The 17,770-nt window shown below is 41.1% G+C and overlaps 1 protein-coding gene across 3 annotated transcripts in view; it reads right to left on the reverse strand.

Annotated features, from left to right (window-relative positions):
- The window catches only part of KDM2A (lysine demethylase 2A), an 87,553-nt gene that overhangs the window by 15,609 nt on the left and 54,174 nt on the right, over nucleotides 1–17,770 (reverse strand). For all 3 annotated transcript variants that reach the window (XM_080641004.1, XM_080641005.1, XM_080641003.1), the window contains exons 9-12: nucleotides 16,781–16,934; nucleotides 15,736–15,851; nucleotides 11,186–11,312; nucleotides 9,663–10,057 (exon numbers count right to left, since the gene is read on the reverse strand). In XM_080641004.1, coding sequence (XP_080497130.1) covers nucleotides 9,663–10,057; nucleotides 11,186–11,312; nucleotides 15,736–15,851; nucleotides 16,781–16,934 — 792 coding nt within the window. The remainder of the gene's footprint in view (nucleotides 1–9,662; nucleotides 10,058–11,185; nucleotides 11,313–15,735; nucleotides 15,852–16,780; nucleotides 16,935–17,770) is intronic.

Below are 17,770 nucleotides of genomic sequence, written 5' to 3' on the forward strand. Positions count from 1 at the left end.
CCAAACTGATTTCATTTCCAGCCGTTTTATTTACTCTGAGTTGCTATGGCACCCTATTCTGGAGCCTCCTGTTAGTACCACACTGCGTGGGGGTAAAGAGGCAGGGTGCGGTGCCTCATGGGACAAGACTCTGGTATGGGCTCTAATCTCCCTGGGGTGAAAAATTCAGGTCCATTCAAAATGTGTGCTTGAGAATGCACAGCTCCCCTCCCCCACTTCGCACTGCTGAGGAGTAGGACTCTGCCCATTTCCTCTCCCTGAGAGCTCAGAGCTGTCCACAAATAGGGACTTTCCACTTTCGGCAAAACAGACGGCACAGAGAGATCCGCAACTGTTGGGACTGTTTAAGAGTAGAAAAGGAGCCTAACTGTTCACCAAAAGCAGTCTAGTGCTACCAGCAAGATTTTTGTGGGGAACAGGGTAGGTGGAGAAACTGTGTGGGGTGGGGAGGAAGTGGGAGGAGGGGGGCTGTTGACACATACAGACTCAGTTACTGGGGTCTGTGTGGGTGTGGAGGGAAATGCAGATTGCCTTCCAAGCCTTATTTTGCTGGGGCCATACAACCAAGCACACCCTGTTTTCATGGAAAAAGACTCCAGCTGAGGCTCTTCATGAAACCATATAAAGAAGCCACCAACCTTCACCAGAGGGGGTTTGGGACAGGGAGTGGGGGCGGAATGCAGAAAGGCTAACGCCTATCTAGAATCCTGATTTTAAGGAGAACATTCAAACACAAGCCTACACCCCACACAGCACAGGAAGGGGAAGAGAACAGCGACGTCTGGGCAGAGAAGGGGAATGGATTCCCAAAAGCCAAGCGACCCAATTCAGAAGCACATCCCACAAGGCGAGGAACAAGTGCAGTGACGGCTCCACCAACACGAAGTAACCTAAGCATTGTCTTGGACTCGCCCGGCAGACAGCCCTTCTGCCTTTTCGCCAAAGTCCCCACAGTTAAACACACCCTGAACCAGGAAGGGTTTGCCGCCCGCCCGCTCGCCCGCCTGACCTTGTGTTTCTCGTCCCTCTGGAGTGCTGAGGCTTTTGGTTGAAGTTTCCCCAGCGTCTTTGTTTTGTTTTCTGTATTGGAAGTTGTGCTGAAGGAGTTAGGTTTTCTGCCTCTTGGAAAATCCGATTTAACTGAAAATTCTGAAATCTCCCAGAGTACATAAGGCAGGACAGTCCAGGCTACCCAGAGGGAGCAGTGTGCAGCGCTCAGAGCTCCTTCCAGAGACCTTCAGCTCAGCCGCGGCTTCCTCTGCCTGCGAACAATGCTGCTGCGTCACCCACATGCAGCTCCCAGAAATGCTTTGCAACGGAAGATGGCAGGGGGGGTGGGGTGGGGGAAGCTGGGCTCGCCGGCAGAGGGCCCAGGCAGCCTGCAGCAGAGTCGGGAGGGAGGTGCTCTTCAAGCCTCTCTTCCTGGCCATTGGAGGAGAGCCTGCCCCAGGAGCTGGGCTGAGCACCGCCCTCCTGCTCCCTCCCACCGCCACTGCAATAGGAGAACCAGGGGTGGCCCGAGGGCGCTGCTGGCCGACTTTGGCAGGCGCCAGCCAGAGGGAGGGAAAGCTTTAACCCATTCGGCATCTGGGCCCGCATTAGTCCTTGTATCAGTCCACACCCTTCCCTTCAGGGTCACCTCTTATTGTTAGTTAGCCAGCACTCTCCAGATTGCACACACAGGACTCTTCCTGCTCTCTCTCAAGCACAGCGAGTGGCCTGAAGTTCCGCCTCGGGAAGAGCCAGGCGGAAGCTGAGCCTCTCTGCAGGCACCTTCTCTCCTCTTATATGACTTGCTTCAACTGCCCTCACTGCTGCTCTCCCAGCACAGAATACAGAACCAGTATACAGGTTTCCAGAAAAACCTTCAGGAACGATACATTCCAATGAATATAGAGATATTCAAAACAATGTGTCTGTTTAACATAAACTGTCTACAATAGATGCCTGCCTCGGGTTGTGACTGGGAGCCACCAAATGTGTATTTGCCAGTCTCCTGGGACCTTAACTTATCGTGTTTATTCTGCCCCTCAGAGTATCCCACCTTCAGGACGCCAGCACTCAGCACATTTCCTAGTCTAGTGGTTTGTCCTGACTGCCTCTTCTTGATTCCCTAGATAAAGCAGCCCCGCATCCTGTCAGACGCCTCGATGCTACTTCTGACAACCATTGGAGTGATGCTTGTCACCCACGCTCCTTGCACCAATCAGAAAGGGTGAAGCTCTGAACAAGCAGTCGCTCAGGCTACAGAGGACCATATTTTGGGTCGAGATTTATGTAATTTTAAATTTTTAAATGTAATCTTTAGACTCTCAGAAATGTAACCTGAGTTTTCTGAAAATTACAGAAGCTGCATTGAAATAAACATTTCAGGCTACTAAGACCCTAGCTCTCACCACTGGGAATTCTTATGTATTCTCAGCATGGTTGTTTCAGTGAGTTTCTAGTACAGTCAGTAGTCTAATATCTTTCAGGGGCTGCATACTTTAATTTGTATAGTAATCTGACAAAGAAAGGAGGGACTTTGTGTTCTTAGGTGGAGCTCTTCCTGGAAATATTTATATGGTCATTCTATCCTAAATCTCTTCTTTGCACTTATTCTTAAGACTCAAAGACTCAATCAGTCTATTCTATTATATGTGAAAAACTTTCCTTATGTGACATCCCTCTAACTAACTGAGCTATCCGGCCGGAGCAGAAAATGCTTATTTTGATCTTAGTGCTATCTAACTTAGAGGGATGATAAAATACAAATACTTAAGAGAAACATGTTACTCTGAAACAAAATACAAGTTCGAGTTGTAGCAAGTATAAATTCTTGGAAGCCACAGGAAAGAACAAAAACAGATAAGGCACTAGGAAACACTCCAAGTAAGTCTCCAAATCACAAATTAATAGGCAGACCGCCACCCCCCATTAATTCAGAATAAAAGATAGGCAACAAAGATCAGAATTAGCCCTGACTGGTATTGCTCAGTGGTTACAGCATCCGCCCATGCATTAGAGGGTCTTGGGTTCAATTGCCGGTCAAGGGTACAAATCTGGGTTGTGGGTTTGTTCCTCGCCCCAGGTTGGAGTACATACAGGAAGCAACCATTTGATGTGTCTCTCTCACATCGATGTTTCTCTTTCTCAAATAAAATGAAATTGATCTGTTCATTCAAAAAATTTCTTAAAAAGATCAGAATTATTAAGAACATGACATTACATAATACAGAAATATAATGGAAATATTTTAAAGACTAAATCTATTTTAACCTACTCTATATACCTTTTTAAAAAAAGATTTTAAAATAGATTTTTAGAGAAAAACATTGATATGAGAATGAAACATTGATTGGATGCATGTCCCCTACCAGAGATTGAACCTGGAACCTGGGGAATATGCCCTGACCAGGAATCGAACTGGCAATCTTTTGGTGTACAGGACAACACCTGACCAACTAAGCCACACTTGGCCAGGGCTAACCTCTATGCCTGTAACTGAGTTAAATTATTTAAAACTTTCTACTCAATAAGAATGTGAATTATTACAAATATGTTGTTAGTAAGAATTGCAAATGAAGTTTTCCTAATCTGTTTTACTGGATTAAGATCTAATTATACTGGGTCCTCTACCAGTTATTCTTTTTATTAATATCAGATAAAGAAAATTTCTAATCAGTGCTTCTGTATTTATTTGTAACCAAACTCTGGCTTCAATCCCATCATACTCCTGGGATGGAGTGTAGGGTAAATTTTTAGACCATAATTACAAAATAAAATGTTAGAATTTTAGATCGGAGCAGCAGTAGCCTATTGAACCACAAAGTACAGTTTTCAAATTTATAAATTGAAAGCTTTTATCATCTGCATAATATTGAAGTAATCAATTTGTATCATCTAACAGGCAAGTTTATTAACTGGTGAATTAAGAAAATTGACATCTCCTTCCCCCAGGACAGAATCTACCACTGGACCCTCCCTGTGTGCTCTTAGTGCCCTCTGTCATGCACAGCACCTGTGAACCTAGAATGCACTTACTTTCTTAGCCCACTTAAATGCCGTTCCACCACTGGACTGTAAGCCCCTTGAGGGCTGAGTCCCTGAAATGTTTGCATATTTATTCCAACACTAAGCATGATTCCTGGCACTGACTAGGCATCGTTCAAAGTAGCAAAATAAATGAATTTCCAAGATTTGTAATATCTAATTTTTTTCTGTAATAATACTATTTGTTAAGTACTTTACTAACATCATTAATTTTCCTAACAGCCCCACTGAGGTAGATGTTATTTATAGAGGAAAAACAGGTTTTGCCCCAAAGTCAAATGGTTGTTAAGCTTATCTACTAGAAAATGCTTTAAGAGCAAACAGGAAAATAGAAAAATATTCAACAACACTGAATTTTTCATTAAATGAGTTAGGCATATGTGTACTTTTGTTTTTTAAATCCTCACCCGAGAATATTTTTTCCATTGATTTTCAGAGAGAGTGGGAGAGAGGGCAAGACAGAGAGAAATATCGATGTGAGAGAAACACATCAATTGGTTGCCTCCTGCATGCACCCAACCAGGGCCAGGAGCCTGTAACCGAGGTAGGTGTCCTTGACCAGAATCGAACTGGTGACCCTTCAGTCCGCAGGCCGATGCTCTATCTACTGAGCCAAACCAACTAGGGCTATATTGATATATTAAAAGCTTCTTTTACAGATATTAAGATCTTTATTACCAAAACAAACACAAACAAAACAATAAAGTTTGATTAAAACTCAATCTTCCAGCTGACTCCCACCACCTTGCCGTGACCCACTGTCAGCAGTTGATGTGCCCTTCTCTGCCCCCCTGCCCCCCCACCCCAATGCACATACAAAGGGACTGTTTTTCTTACATTAATGGGACTGTACTATACAACTGCTCCAGGTCCTGCCTCTTTTTCAGCATCTATCCAGGACACACAACTTCTCAATTTTAGAAATGTGAAATATCTCACAGTAGGAGAGAACTCCATTCTATTTTTAGTCTACTTTTAGGATTCAAGGTTATCCACAACCCTCTTAATCAGAACTTTACACATACTAATTACTTTCCCTTGAATTTTACCATTAAGTCAACACTTTTTAATCGAATCCCCTTCCAACTCTATATTCTATGATTCGCTCTTCATCACTGTAGAACTTAACATTTTGGCATCTTCAAAGCCCTTTTACCACATCTAAAACTGACTTTTCTTCCAGAGAATATGTTTATGAACATCTCATCTCACCACTTTTTCTCTCCTCTCTTCTGCCAGTTACTTGTGACTCTCAACAAAACCAATAGGCTACAACAAAAACCAATCCCTTCCTCTGCAGGAAGGGTAATGAAGCTTGCTTCTGTCCTCCACTGCAGTGTAGCCTTCTGTGCTACAAACACTAAGTTCTCTAGCACTATAGTCTCTAGTTGTGTAGTTATTTGGCACTCACCCAACCCAATGCTTTTTTTCCTTCAGATTTTCAAATGATTCAAGCTCCAAACTCACTATTATCTGAAGCTCAGATTAAATATAGTCAAACGTAGGAATAATTAATTCATTTGATCTTTTTTTGAAAAACATTTCATTGATATCAGAGAGGAAGGGAGATGGAGAGAGAGAGAAATATCAATGATGAGAGAGAATCATTGATTGGCTGCCTCGTGCACGACCCACACAGGGGATTGAGCCCATAACTTGGGCATATGCCCAGATTAGGAATTGAATCTGTGACCTCCTGGGTCATTGGTTGACGCTCAACCACTATTGCCACGCTGGCCGGGCAATTAATTTGATCTTAAGTGAAAGTACCTGCAGAGCTGGGATCTGAAGCTGTTGTCTTCTGATTATGATTATGGTATTGGGTAAACAAAAGAAGTTGTGGAAAATTCAAACAGTCAGCCTATGCAGTCATCTTACTGTCTATTCGTTCCTCATGCTCTGGTCTCTGTGCCATTCTATCTTAGCCAGCAATGGCAGCCATGTTTCTCATGATTTCTGATAAAACATAAGGATGCTCTCTCTAGACACTTTTATAATGCTAAGAGTCCTCCTCTTTAGATGTATCTTCTAAACTCATTGCCCTTCTAGTAGACTTTTACATTGCTTAATATTTGAACCCAATCTTTTAAAATTTCCTCTTACCACTCTGCCTCCTCAAACATTCTTATTTAACTACTTAGGTAAGAGAGTTTGCCTATTTTGATCATGATACGTGACCTTGTACAAATGATTAGCAGATTATAATATGGCTTCCTACAACTGGATTCTGGACATCACTATAGACATCACTTAGGACTGAAAATATATTTTTCTTTTTCATGAATCAGAAATACCCAGGCAAGCCGAAACCGGTTTGGCTCAGTGGATAGAGCGTCAGCCTGCGGACTGAAGGGTCCCGGGTTCGATTCCGGTCAAGGGCATGTACCTTGGTTGCGGGCACATCCTCAGTGAGAGGTGTGCGGGAGGCAGCTGATCGATGTTTCTCTCTCATCGATGTTTCTAGCTCTCTATCCCTCTCCCTTCCTCTCTGTGAAATATCAATAAAATATATTTAAAAAAAAAAAATCAATGGAGCCCTAACTGGTTTGGCTCAGTGGATAGAGCATCGGCCTGTGGACTCAAGGGTCCCAGGTTCGATTCCAGTCAAGGGCATGTACCTTGGTTGCGGGCACATCCCCAGTGGGAGGTGTGCAGGAGGCAGCTGATCGATGTTTCTCTCTCATCGATGTTTCCAGCTCTCTATCCCTCTCCCTTCCTCTTTGTAAAAAAATCAATAAAATATATTAAAAAAAAAAAAAAAAAAAAGAAATACCCAGGCAAAAAGAATGTTAGTGAGATAATATAAATTAAGAAATCTTTCTTCTTAGGGTTCTTAAAGGCAATTATACAAATTACTAAATTCCCAAAGTCATAATTTTATGTTTCCCACATGTATCCATGTATCCATGATGGAATGGGTACATAAAAAAAAAAAAAAAAAAAAAAAAAATCTGACCCTAGCTCAGCCGTGGGCAAACTACGGCCCGTTCGGCTGTTCTATCCGGCCCGCGGAGCCAAAAGAACAGAGGGTTCTCTTGCTCTCCCCTCTGCTCCTTTACTTTGAATTTATACTAGTTCACACAAACACTCCATCCATGCTTTTGTTCCGGCCTTCCGGTCCAGTTTAAGAACCCATCGTGGCCCTCGAGTCAAAAAGTTTGCCCACCCCTGTTTTGGCTCAGTGGATAGAGCGTCGGCCTGTGGAGTGAAGGGTCCCGGGTTCGATTCCGATCGAGGACACATACCCAGGTTGCGGGCTCAATCCCTAGTGGGGGGCAGTGCAGGAGGCAGCCAATCAATGAGTCTCTCTCATCATTGATGTTTTTACTCTCTCTTCCTCTCTAAAACCAATAAAAAATATATTAAAAAAAACAAACACCAACTTCTGTAGAAAAAAAAAAGACATTACACTCAAATTCTCAGGAAAATATACTTATATGTTACTGATCACAATGGAAAAGAAAGAAACTAAGTGTCCTTTGATTACTTAAAGATGGGAAGTGAGTCTGAGATCTAGCTTGTGAGTCTGGAAATGTATGGCTATGTTTGTTTTGTGTTATGCATTAATCATTATAGAAACAGGACTGCACCTATCTCGAACTTTGTCATTTCCTCCCCTAAATACAAGGTAAAGTGACACCACTTGCCTCTTCTAGAGCAAACCTTATAAAACCAAACTATAAAACCAATTGTCCAGGGAGAGAACCAACTTCACCAGGGTTAGACGCCTTTTAGCCTAATTTTTTTAAAAAAATATATTTTATTGATTTTTTACAGGGAGGAAGGGAGAGAGCTAGAGAGTTAGAAACATCGATGATAGAGAAACATCAACCAGCTGCCTCCTGCACACTTCCCACTGGGTATGTGCCCGCAACCAAGGTACATGCCCTTGACCGGAATTGAACCTGGGACCCTTGAGTCCACAGGCCGACGCTCTATCCACTGAGCCAAACCGGTTAGGGCATAGCCTCTCTAATTTTTACCTTTTTACTGGTGCATAAACAATAAGATATAATGAAAATTCAATAATAAAAAGAAAAAAAGTTCAGGTCCTATTTCAGTCTTTGAAATTCTTTCCTGAGGTAGCTGCAAAAGGTAAGGAAGCACTTCAATTGGTTAGTGGTGACCAAAGAAAAACTTGAATCAGGAATCAGAGATGGAAAAAAACCCTACTATGAGATATTTAGCCCATCTATCTTAAGGTGACAAAATTATTCCCTATAATCTTTCTGAGGCTTAAAATAATCTATGACAGGTTTTAAAAATAACACTTACTACAAATTGTGAGCTAGCTTTCTAATACACATAACCCAACCAAGTTTGGTTTTATAAGGTTTGCTCTAGAAGAGGCAAGTGGCGTCACTTTACCTTGTATTTGTATGCCCTGCAACCAAGATATAGTTCCAGACACTGACTTAAAACTGTTATTCCCAGCTTTACATTTTTTGGTGTTCATTTTAATGGCTACCTATGAGAAAATACTTAAAAGAGCTCCCTCCAGTTCAGAAGGCTCAAGTATGGATTCCTTAAAAATAAACTCATTTTGCCCGGCTAGCATGGTTCAGTGGCTGAGCGTCGACCTAGGAACCATGGTTCGATTCCTGGTCACAGGGCGCATGCACATGGGTTGCTGGCTCAGTCCCCAGTAGAAAGCATGCAGGAGGCAGCAGATAATGATTCTCTCTTATCATTGATGTTTCTCTCTCTCTCCCCTCCCTTCCTCTCTGAAATCAATAAAAATGTCTAAAAAATAAGAACGTATTTTAAAAAAACAAAACAAAACTAATTTATTTGAGACCAACACATGAGGGGTGGGAAAGGCTTTCAAGATTGCTAATATTGGGAGATCTATCTTTTTTTTTTAAAATATATTTTTATTGACTCAGATAGGAAGGGAGGAGAGATAGAAATATCAATGATGAGAGAGAGTCATTGATTGGCTGCCTCCTGCACGCCCCCTACTGGGGATCGAGCCTGCAACCAGGAATATGCCCTTGACTGGAATCGAACCCAGGACCCTCCAGTCTGCTGGCCGACGCTTTATCCACTGAGCCAAACCAGCTAGGGCTGGGAGATCTCTTGAAAAAAAAAAAAAGAAAGATATACAACATGAAGAAACTTGATGTAATAGGTTGCATTATGTTTAAAATGGTATTTTTTTAGAAGTTGCCCTAATATATTTAAGTCTTAATACTAGATAAATTTGAAACTAAATATGCTAAGCCTACTTAATATAACCCAACATAAAATAATTTCTTTCTTCTGCTTGGGGTAAGACTGTTAGACATTGTTACTGGCCACTTTTGTTCTGAAATAGACCTGTTTATCTGAGGGTAACTTAAGTTTAAAGTAATATTTCTTAATATAAACACTTTCTCAGGCTCTTCTTTATTTTTAGGATCAGCCTGCAATTTGTGTTTTTAAGTCTAAATTTAAGTCCTAACTAAAGATACAAATGTTAGTATTTTCACAACAGACACCTCTTTTTAGGAACTGAAACACACTATGCAGTACAAACATATACATAATTTCTGTTAAACCAGAAATTATCCAAAATTTCTTTCTCAGAATCCAGAAATTGGCAGCTCTAGCCAGATCAGTAGCTGTCATACAACACAAGCAACTCTTACCTTTACGTCAGCAATGAGAGCATCTTCATCTTCTATCCCTGTAGGGACACATTTCTTGTGCAGTGGCAGAGACTCCAACTTGTCTACAAGGCAGCGAAGGCCTTCAAGCTCAAAATGGGTCAGATGCACCTGCCTGTCCTTTCGGGGACTACACTGGGGATCCCACACTTGGCCATTGTGAGAGCCCCGGCTAGAGTCAGATGATGAGTCTCCAGACAAGCTTTTCTTCAGACTTGGAAGACTTCGGCAGGTTTTGCCCAGTCCATCATAATCCAGGTTGACCCCATTGGCTACAGGGCTAGTGAGGACAGAACGCCTACTGCTCAAGCGCCGGGGTTCTCGATCCACTGCTTCTTCATCCCCATTTCCAGATTCCAACCCATTCAACTCCAAATCTGTTGGTATGAAAAAAAAAAAAATGCAGTAAGAACAACCACTTGGCCAATATGATCAATGAGAGAAATAGGCAACATAGGAGGGGCCTTCAAGTTATAAATAATGAAGTTGTAACACATTTAAAATGATCTCTCCTTATTCCAACACCCATATGTCCATTGTTAAAAATCACGGCTATAGGATTTTCAGACGATTGAGAAGAGCCCAGTTTTGTGTGCTAAGAATAAGTTACCTATGAAAATTACTGTAAATTAGTTTCAAGTTCAAACTCAAATTTGGGGTTATGATTTAATTACCTTTTTAAAAAGTAGACAGTATGAAGCACATACTAGTATACTTAAAAAGTAGTTTTGTAAACTAAGAATTGAGCTACTATAAGACCCACGAATCCATCTTCTGGGTATCTGCCCCCAAAATTTATTCATAAAAACATTTGTATTCCCTGTGCTCAATGCAGCATTATTCACCATAGTCAAGACATGGAAACAATCTAAGTGTCCTCAGATGGATGACTGAATAAAGATGTGGTACATACAGACAATGAAATACTACTTAGCCATATACATGTGGGATATAAAACTGAAAGCAATAAACAAACAAGCTCAGATACAGACAACAGTATGGTGGTGACCAGAGGAGAGGGGAAAGGGGGTGAGAGGAAGATGAAGAGTGTAAAGGGGGCCAAATATATGGTGATGGAAGATGATATGACTTTGGGGAGTGGGCACACAATGTACAAGTTATGTATCATAGAAATGTACAATTGAAACCTATGACTCTATTAACCAATATTACCCCAATATATTTAATAAAACTTTTTTAAAAAGTAAGACACATACCAGACAATTGATTCCTTGAGGAGTGAAGTAATAATAAACTCAGACAAAGATGAGATCCAGAATATTTCATTTAGCCTAGTAATTCACATCTGGGTAGGAAATCAGCTATTAACCAGCATTCAATTCCCATGACTAAATTTGGTACTTTCAGGTAGATAAGTAAAAAAACAAACAAACCCAGAAAATAAAATAAAAACAAAACTATTGAGCAACAGCCTGCTGAATATTCTTGGCCACACCCTCAGTCCTGCAGGGTGTCTTGAAAGTTTGTATAGGCAGGAAACTTACCCATGCTGAGCGACTCTTTCTGAAATTCCTTGGTTAGGTGGGAGCGGTTGGTTATGCAGTACACATAGCGCTCCAACACATACCAACACATCTCATAGTAGAATGGATAGCGAAACTTATTTGGAACCTACAGGAGCAAATAATGAGAAGAGAAAGCCGATATCAATTTTAAAAGCGAGTTAGAAACTGTATCACTGCAATAATTAATCTAGAAAAAACTCTCTAGTCAACCTGAAAACCCAGGCTGGCATTTTCTATTTGACAACTTGGAAAATGTTGATCTTGGGAAACAATCACTAAAGATAAAAGGTACTTGGAAAGACCATTCAGAACAACCAAAAAACTGACATTATTTATAACTTCTGAGTAGGAAAGCATCAAAAAGAAGTTCTGGGACAGCGAGTTACCATGTAAGACACAATATACTTAATTGAGAAAACTGTTTTAGGGTTCTTAGAATACAAAGGCCTGTCAAGCATCTTGCCTTTACTATAGTTCTACTCTGAATAAGGCCATGGAATAAAGAATCTAATGGAAAAACAGAACATGAAATTAAGTTATATGTTTTTATTATGTCATTACCTCTATGAAAGTATAAGTAGAGACTCATTCTCTAGCTATATCCAGTGCAGGACACAAGACTGAATATTTTCCCTGCTATCAACTCTCAGCTTGCCTGTCTTATACTTTGTAGTTTGCCAAGATGTTATGTCCACAAATCAAGATTACTGTTCCACATGGCCTAATCAGTCACTATCTTTAGTTTTCTTCCCATTTTCCCCAAAAGTGGCGTGAAATTATTCCAGCTAAATAATAATAAAAAGAATTGTCCGCCAAAACCGGTTTGGCTCAGTGGATAGAGCGTCGGCCTGCGGACTGAAAGGTCCCAGGTTCGATTCCGGTCAAGGGCACGTAACTTGGTTGCGGGCACATCCCCAGTGGGAGGTGTGCAGGAGGCAGCTGATCGATGTTTCTCTCTCATTGATGTTTCAGACTCTCTATCCCTCTTCCTTCCTCTCTGTAAAAAATCAATAAAATATATTAAAAAAAAAAAAAAAAAAGAATTGTCCTTTAGATCTACCAAAGCCAAGGAAAAGGCAAATCAGTATGTATTATTATTCAGTGAAGAAGACCAGTGATGGGGACTATCCTAAATATAGTTTGTTGTCTTCATTTAGAGAGGCCACCTTTCAGAAGAATAAGCAAAACAACATTTTAAAGACTGTTCTAAATATGCAATTCCTGAGAATGTTCCCAACTCCTCTTCAAAGCTCCATGTCAGGTAGTCTTCCTAAATCAAAGTGATCTGGATGGGAGTCCCTTTTCAAAACCCTTCACCAAAAAAGGGAACAACTCAATGGTAGAACATGCGACTGCAAAACCCTTCACCAGGTCACAGGGCACTTTCCTCATCCCAAGGCAGGAGAGGCATGTACTTTCATTAGTTTTCCAACACAGAGAAGCCAGGCTCTGGGTCTGGGTCTCTTGCGTGGCTACAACAAGAAGAGGTTTCCTCCTCTCTTAAAAGTCAAATTAATTTACTTCTCGGTAGATAGGGGGATGGACCACAAAAATTAATAAATAGATGGTCTCCCCAAATTAAAGCCATTTGGGACTCTCCAGAACTGAGTAATATTGATAAGAAAAGAAAATATATAATAGGACATTAAACTTTTTATTATTTTTTATTTGAACTCATCAGATTATATTAGTAATAGTCAAGATATCACATACCCATCCTGCCTCGTTACATTTTATCTATACTGCCAGACACCAGAGAGCATATCAATTTCTGAGACTGGGTTCAAATTTTTTGCAAAAAAATTTTAAGTTCCTCATTACAAAATTATTGATCCTTTAAGCACTATCAGGAGAATAACTACCAACACTTAAGTTTATATAGTACTAGTGGCCCGGTGCACGAAATTCGTGCACGGGGGCAGAGGGGATGGTTCTTCAGCTGGGCCTGCACCCTCTCCAATTTGGGACCCTCAAAGGATGTTCTACTGCCGGTTTACAGGGATCGGGCCTAAACTGGCCGTTGGACATCCCTCTCACAATCCAACTAGCCTCCACTGACGGCCTGCTTGCCCCTAAATGGCCCCCTGCTGGTCTGCTTACCCCCAACGGCCCCACCCCCAACCAACCTGATCATCCACAACTGCCATCCCATCCTGACCTGATCACCCACAACTGTCCTCCCCTCTTCGCCTCTAACCGCCTCTACCTCGGCCCCACCACCATGGCTTTGTCTCGAAGAATGTCCAGAAGGTCTCCTGGAATGTCTCCCAGTCTAATTAGCATATTACCCTTTTATTAGTATAGAAGATATATACACTGGCATGGCAAAAGTAACCAAAGCATTGCCTTAAATTTATATTTCTTTCATAAAACATCTTTTTATATTTTCCTTTAAACTTTTTACGTTTATAGATCAATAATATATTAAACATCTACCAGGTTGGTATTTAGCACATAAAAGATTGATGTAAAAGCAATGAAAAACAAAACAAAACACTGCTTCATTTTATAGAAACATAGAAGGGTTCCTTATTTGAAATAACAGAATTAAGCCATACTTAAGAAAAATGGAATAATATGTAATAACTAGTGTCCCGGTGCATGAAATTCGTGCACATTAAAAGGGGCTTAATTAGAGGAAATAATTTAATATTGCTATTTGCCCTTTCTCTATAATAGAAGTGTCAGAGATGAAAAAAAATTAGTAAAATGTATTTGAAAACCTTCCTCCTGTCAGAGTCTGGGGCGCACCACGGGACCCAGAGTCAAGTCCCTGCCCACCCACATGTGCCTCAAAATCGCGTGAGACCCAGAACCAGCCCGCGCCCCCCAATTGGGCAAGATCCAGACCCGGCCAGCCCCACCCTTGTCAAGCCCTGCCGGGCAGGGGATGTAGCCTCAGGTCCTCTGGCCCAGCGCCAGGACGGGGGGCATGGCCTGTGGTCCCCCAGCCTAGACCAGGGTGGGGGGCATGCCTTGAGGTCCCTTGTCAAGCCCCACCAGGTGGGGGACACAGCCTGAGATCCCCTGTCAAGCCCCGCAGGGTGGGGGGCATGGCCTGAGTTCCCCCAACCCAGCACTGGGGGTGCACCTTGAGGTTCCCACCAAGCCCCGCTGGGTGGGGAGCATGGCCTGAGGTCCCCTGTCAAACTTCACCTAGTGGGGGGGCGCAGCCTGAGGTCCCCTGGCCTGGCGCTGGGGCGGGAGGAGCAGCCTGAGGTCCCCTAGCCTAGCACCAGGGAAGCGCACCTTGAGGTCCCCTGTCAGCCCTGCCAGGTGTGGGTCTCGGCCTGAGATCCCGTCAAGCCCCACAGGGGCGGGGGAGGGTGTAGCCTCAGGTCCCTGCTGATTGCTCGTTAAGGATCCTTATGGGAACTTGTCCTCAGCTGTGGGTGCAACCATCTTTGTGATGGAGTGATGGTCAATTAGCATATTCCCTCTTTATTAGATAGGATGCTGTTATTTGCTGAACTACTTCAGAGCAAGTTATGAACATCATGTGCCCTAAATATTCTGTACTCTAATTGCTGTTTAATGTCAAAATATTCTGTACTCTAATTGCTGTTTAATGTCAATACCATTTATACTTCAATCATATACAGATATAATTCAGCCCTTACCAACTAGGGTCTGCTAAAGAATTGAGCCCTATTTTCCCCTAAGGCATGGGTCAGCCAGCAAGTAGCAGCTGATGGATTTGGTCAGCTATCTGTTTTATAAAGCCTGTGAGCTAAGAGTGTTTTTCACATTTTTAAATGGTTGAAAAAATACCCTAAAAGAGCATTTGTGACACAGGAAAATTATGTGAAATTCAAATTTGTGTCCATAAATAAAACTTTATTTTATTTAAGCCATGCTCATTCTTTTAAATATTTCATTCTATAAGGCAGAGTTAGAAAATAGACAGATATTATATGACCCACAAAGCCTAAAATTTCTACTATCTGGTCCTTTTCAGAAAAGGTTTGCTAAATCCTGCCTTAAAGTACCTACTGCATCTAATGAACTAACTTTTTTTCCTATACGTCTAGAATGAAATCAGCTCTGTACCATCCTAAGGAAAACAGAAAACAACACACACAAATAATTTTCTACAATACTTAATTCCCTCATAGATTTCTCTCAGTTGAGAAAGGCAGTATACACATTTCTATATTAAACTACAATAGTTTGAGTGTTAGTAAAGAAAGATACATGAACTTAAAGTTGTGGATCTTGAGTTGATAAATCCCATTACAACAAATTATTCTAAGAGCATAAAAATGAAAAACATGGCTCAAGAGACTATCCAATGTCTACTTCTAGCCCCATAAAAATCTGAGATACCAAGAACCTCCAGGAATTGGAGTCCCCAAATCAAGCATGTAGATCTTGTTAAAACTTTTCTTTCAGTGTTCCCAAAATGTGAACACTGCATTTTAATTCAAAGAAAAATTAAAGTTTTGAGATAAACTATCAATGAATCTCTTATAACACCTATCTAACTGCAGTAATCCTGTTCACATCAACTGTTATACAGAATTACTTACCCGTGTCCGATCTTCAATGTTGTATATTTTTAACTGCATGGGGATATTGAAACTGTGCAAAAAATTGCCTCCAAACACTAACGTGTCTGTAGGAGTATACACAGCATGAATCCAGCCTAGAAGAAAGGAAGTGAAGGGTAGCAGCTGTAAGCACACATTATAAAATGGGCTCTCTCAGAGAACTAGTACAAGATTCCTACACCACACTTTTTTTTTTCTGACTCTTAGTGGTTGGTCAGGTTATTTAATCTCTTGCATTTTCACTATCCTCTATAAAACATAAATTATACTTTACAAGCTTGTTGATAAGCATTAAATGAGAAAATGAATGTAAAGTGTTTCACATATAATTTTTTTTTAAAAGCCTTGTCGAAACAAGGCCACCAAAAATTTTGGTTGCCTCCCCCAAAAAACATTGGAGAGAGAGAGAGATATAACAAACTTTTAATAAATGCTGCTTCTATTTATTGGAGTACCTACCTACTATGGTCAGGCTCAGTACAAGAGTTTACATGTATTCTCATTTACTCCTCACAACAAAATAAAACAGATTTAAATACTTGACAAAAGTGGTTTAGCAGGTAAATGCACAGTCAGAATTCTAATACATGTCTGTGACCCTAAAAGCTATGCTCTGAGTACTTATTTTGGAACTAATGACCTGATAAAAAATATTACTGATTCAGCACTTTCTCTAGCCTTCACAGCCATCCTCTAGAGGAGTAGGTAGTTCTTAACCAGGGGTTGTATATCACCTGCAGAACTGGTTTTATCTAGAGATTCTGAATTTCTAGGGCTAATGTGGGGCTCAAACATATAGATCTGAAAAGCATCCACTGGCAATTTTGATATATACGTTTAGTGGAAAATCACTGCCTTTAAAAAAAAAAAATCTCAGCATCCACTCCATAATAACAGGAAAGGACACTGTTGTTTCTGCCTACCCCAGCATCATAATCATTGTTGGTAGTAATGCATCAATTCCTTTTGACTTAAGAAAAAAAAGTGGCTAGAGTAGATAATCCACTTTTCCTATCCTGCTTACCTGAGGGAATGACGAAGGTATAGCCCTGCTTGAGCTCAATGCGCTGGCAATCTGACACCCGGTCACCCAGAAAGATGTCTCCCTGTTTCCCTGACAGCAGCCAATTCTCGTACAGCTCCAGGTTGTGGGCTGTAGGGGGGATGAGCCAGAAGACCTGTGAGTTAAAAAACTTCAGTCTGTTAACAGCCATTGACATGACCCAGTCACCCCCCTCAACTGATAAATAGGTACAAAGTTAAGACCAACATGCAGAAGAAAGGCAAGTAATTCTCCTAGCCGACAGAACTTGATCACTGGGAAATTCTAAGGGCCCCAAAAAGTACATATTGTTTCATCCTCCACTTGATCAAACAGCATTAGAGTTTCCCTGAGGTTTGAATGTAGAACAAAGAACCTATCTAAGTCTTGGAAAGAACTGGGGCATTGGGCTTATTACCTAGGCAGTTCCTTATTCGCCCCTAGCTGTCTGGCCTCTATAGTTTTATTGTTAGGTACAAAATCTTTAAGAGACTGGTCTGGGTTGCTTTTTTCCAAGGTAGCAACCAAGACCAAAAGAATAAAACTTAAGATACCACTTAAGTGGTTCCAAAGTAAATAAAATGATTTTGGATTTAGAGGTACAATTGTTCTAGATTAGGACCTCACATTTTAAGAGGTTTAAAACTTTATTGTTTTTATTCCAGTTTTACTTTTCTCTCACAAATGCATTCAATTCTAAGGGGAAAAAGGGTAACAATAAGAGTATTACACTATAAACCCCTATTTTCTAGATTTCCATTCTCACACCATTCAGAAACACTGCAACAAGCTAAAATATAGTTCTTTATAAATGAGAATAATCTTTCAAAATCTATTTATAACTTCAAAAATGTCTTAAAGGTATCCTTCGGTCCCATTTTACACCAATGCCTCCATATAGGGAAAGGTAATTTGGATCTCAATTTGCTGATTTCATTGTGAATCTATCTAAAATTTGTGTGTCCTTCTATC

Source organism: Plecotus auritus (assembly GCF_963455305.1).
Source record: "Plecotus auritus genome assembly, chromosome: 9".
Taxonomy (NCBI): domain Eukaryota; kingdom Metazoa; phylum Chordata; class Mammalia; order Chiroptera; family Vespertilionidae; genus Plecotus; species Plecotus auritus.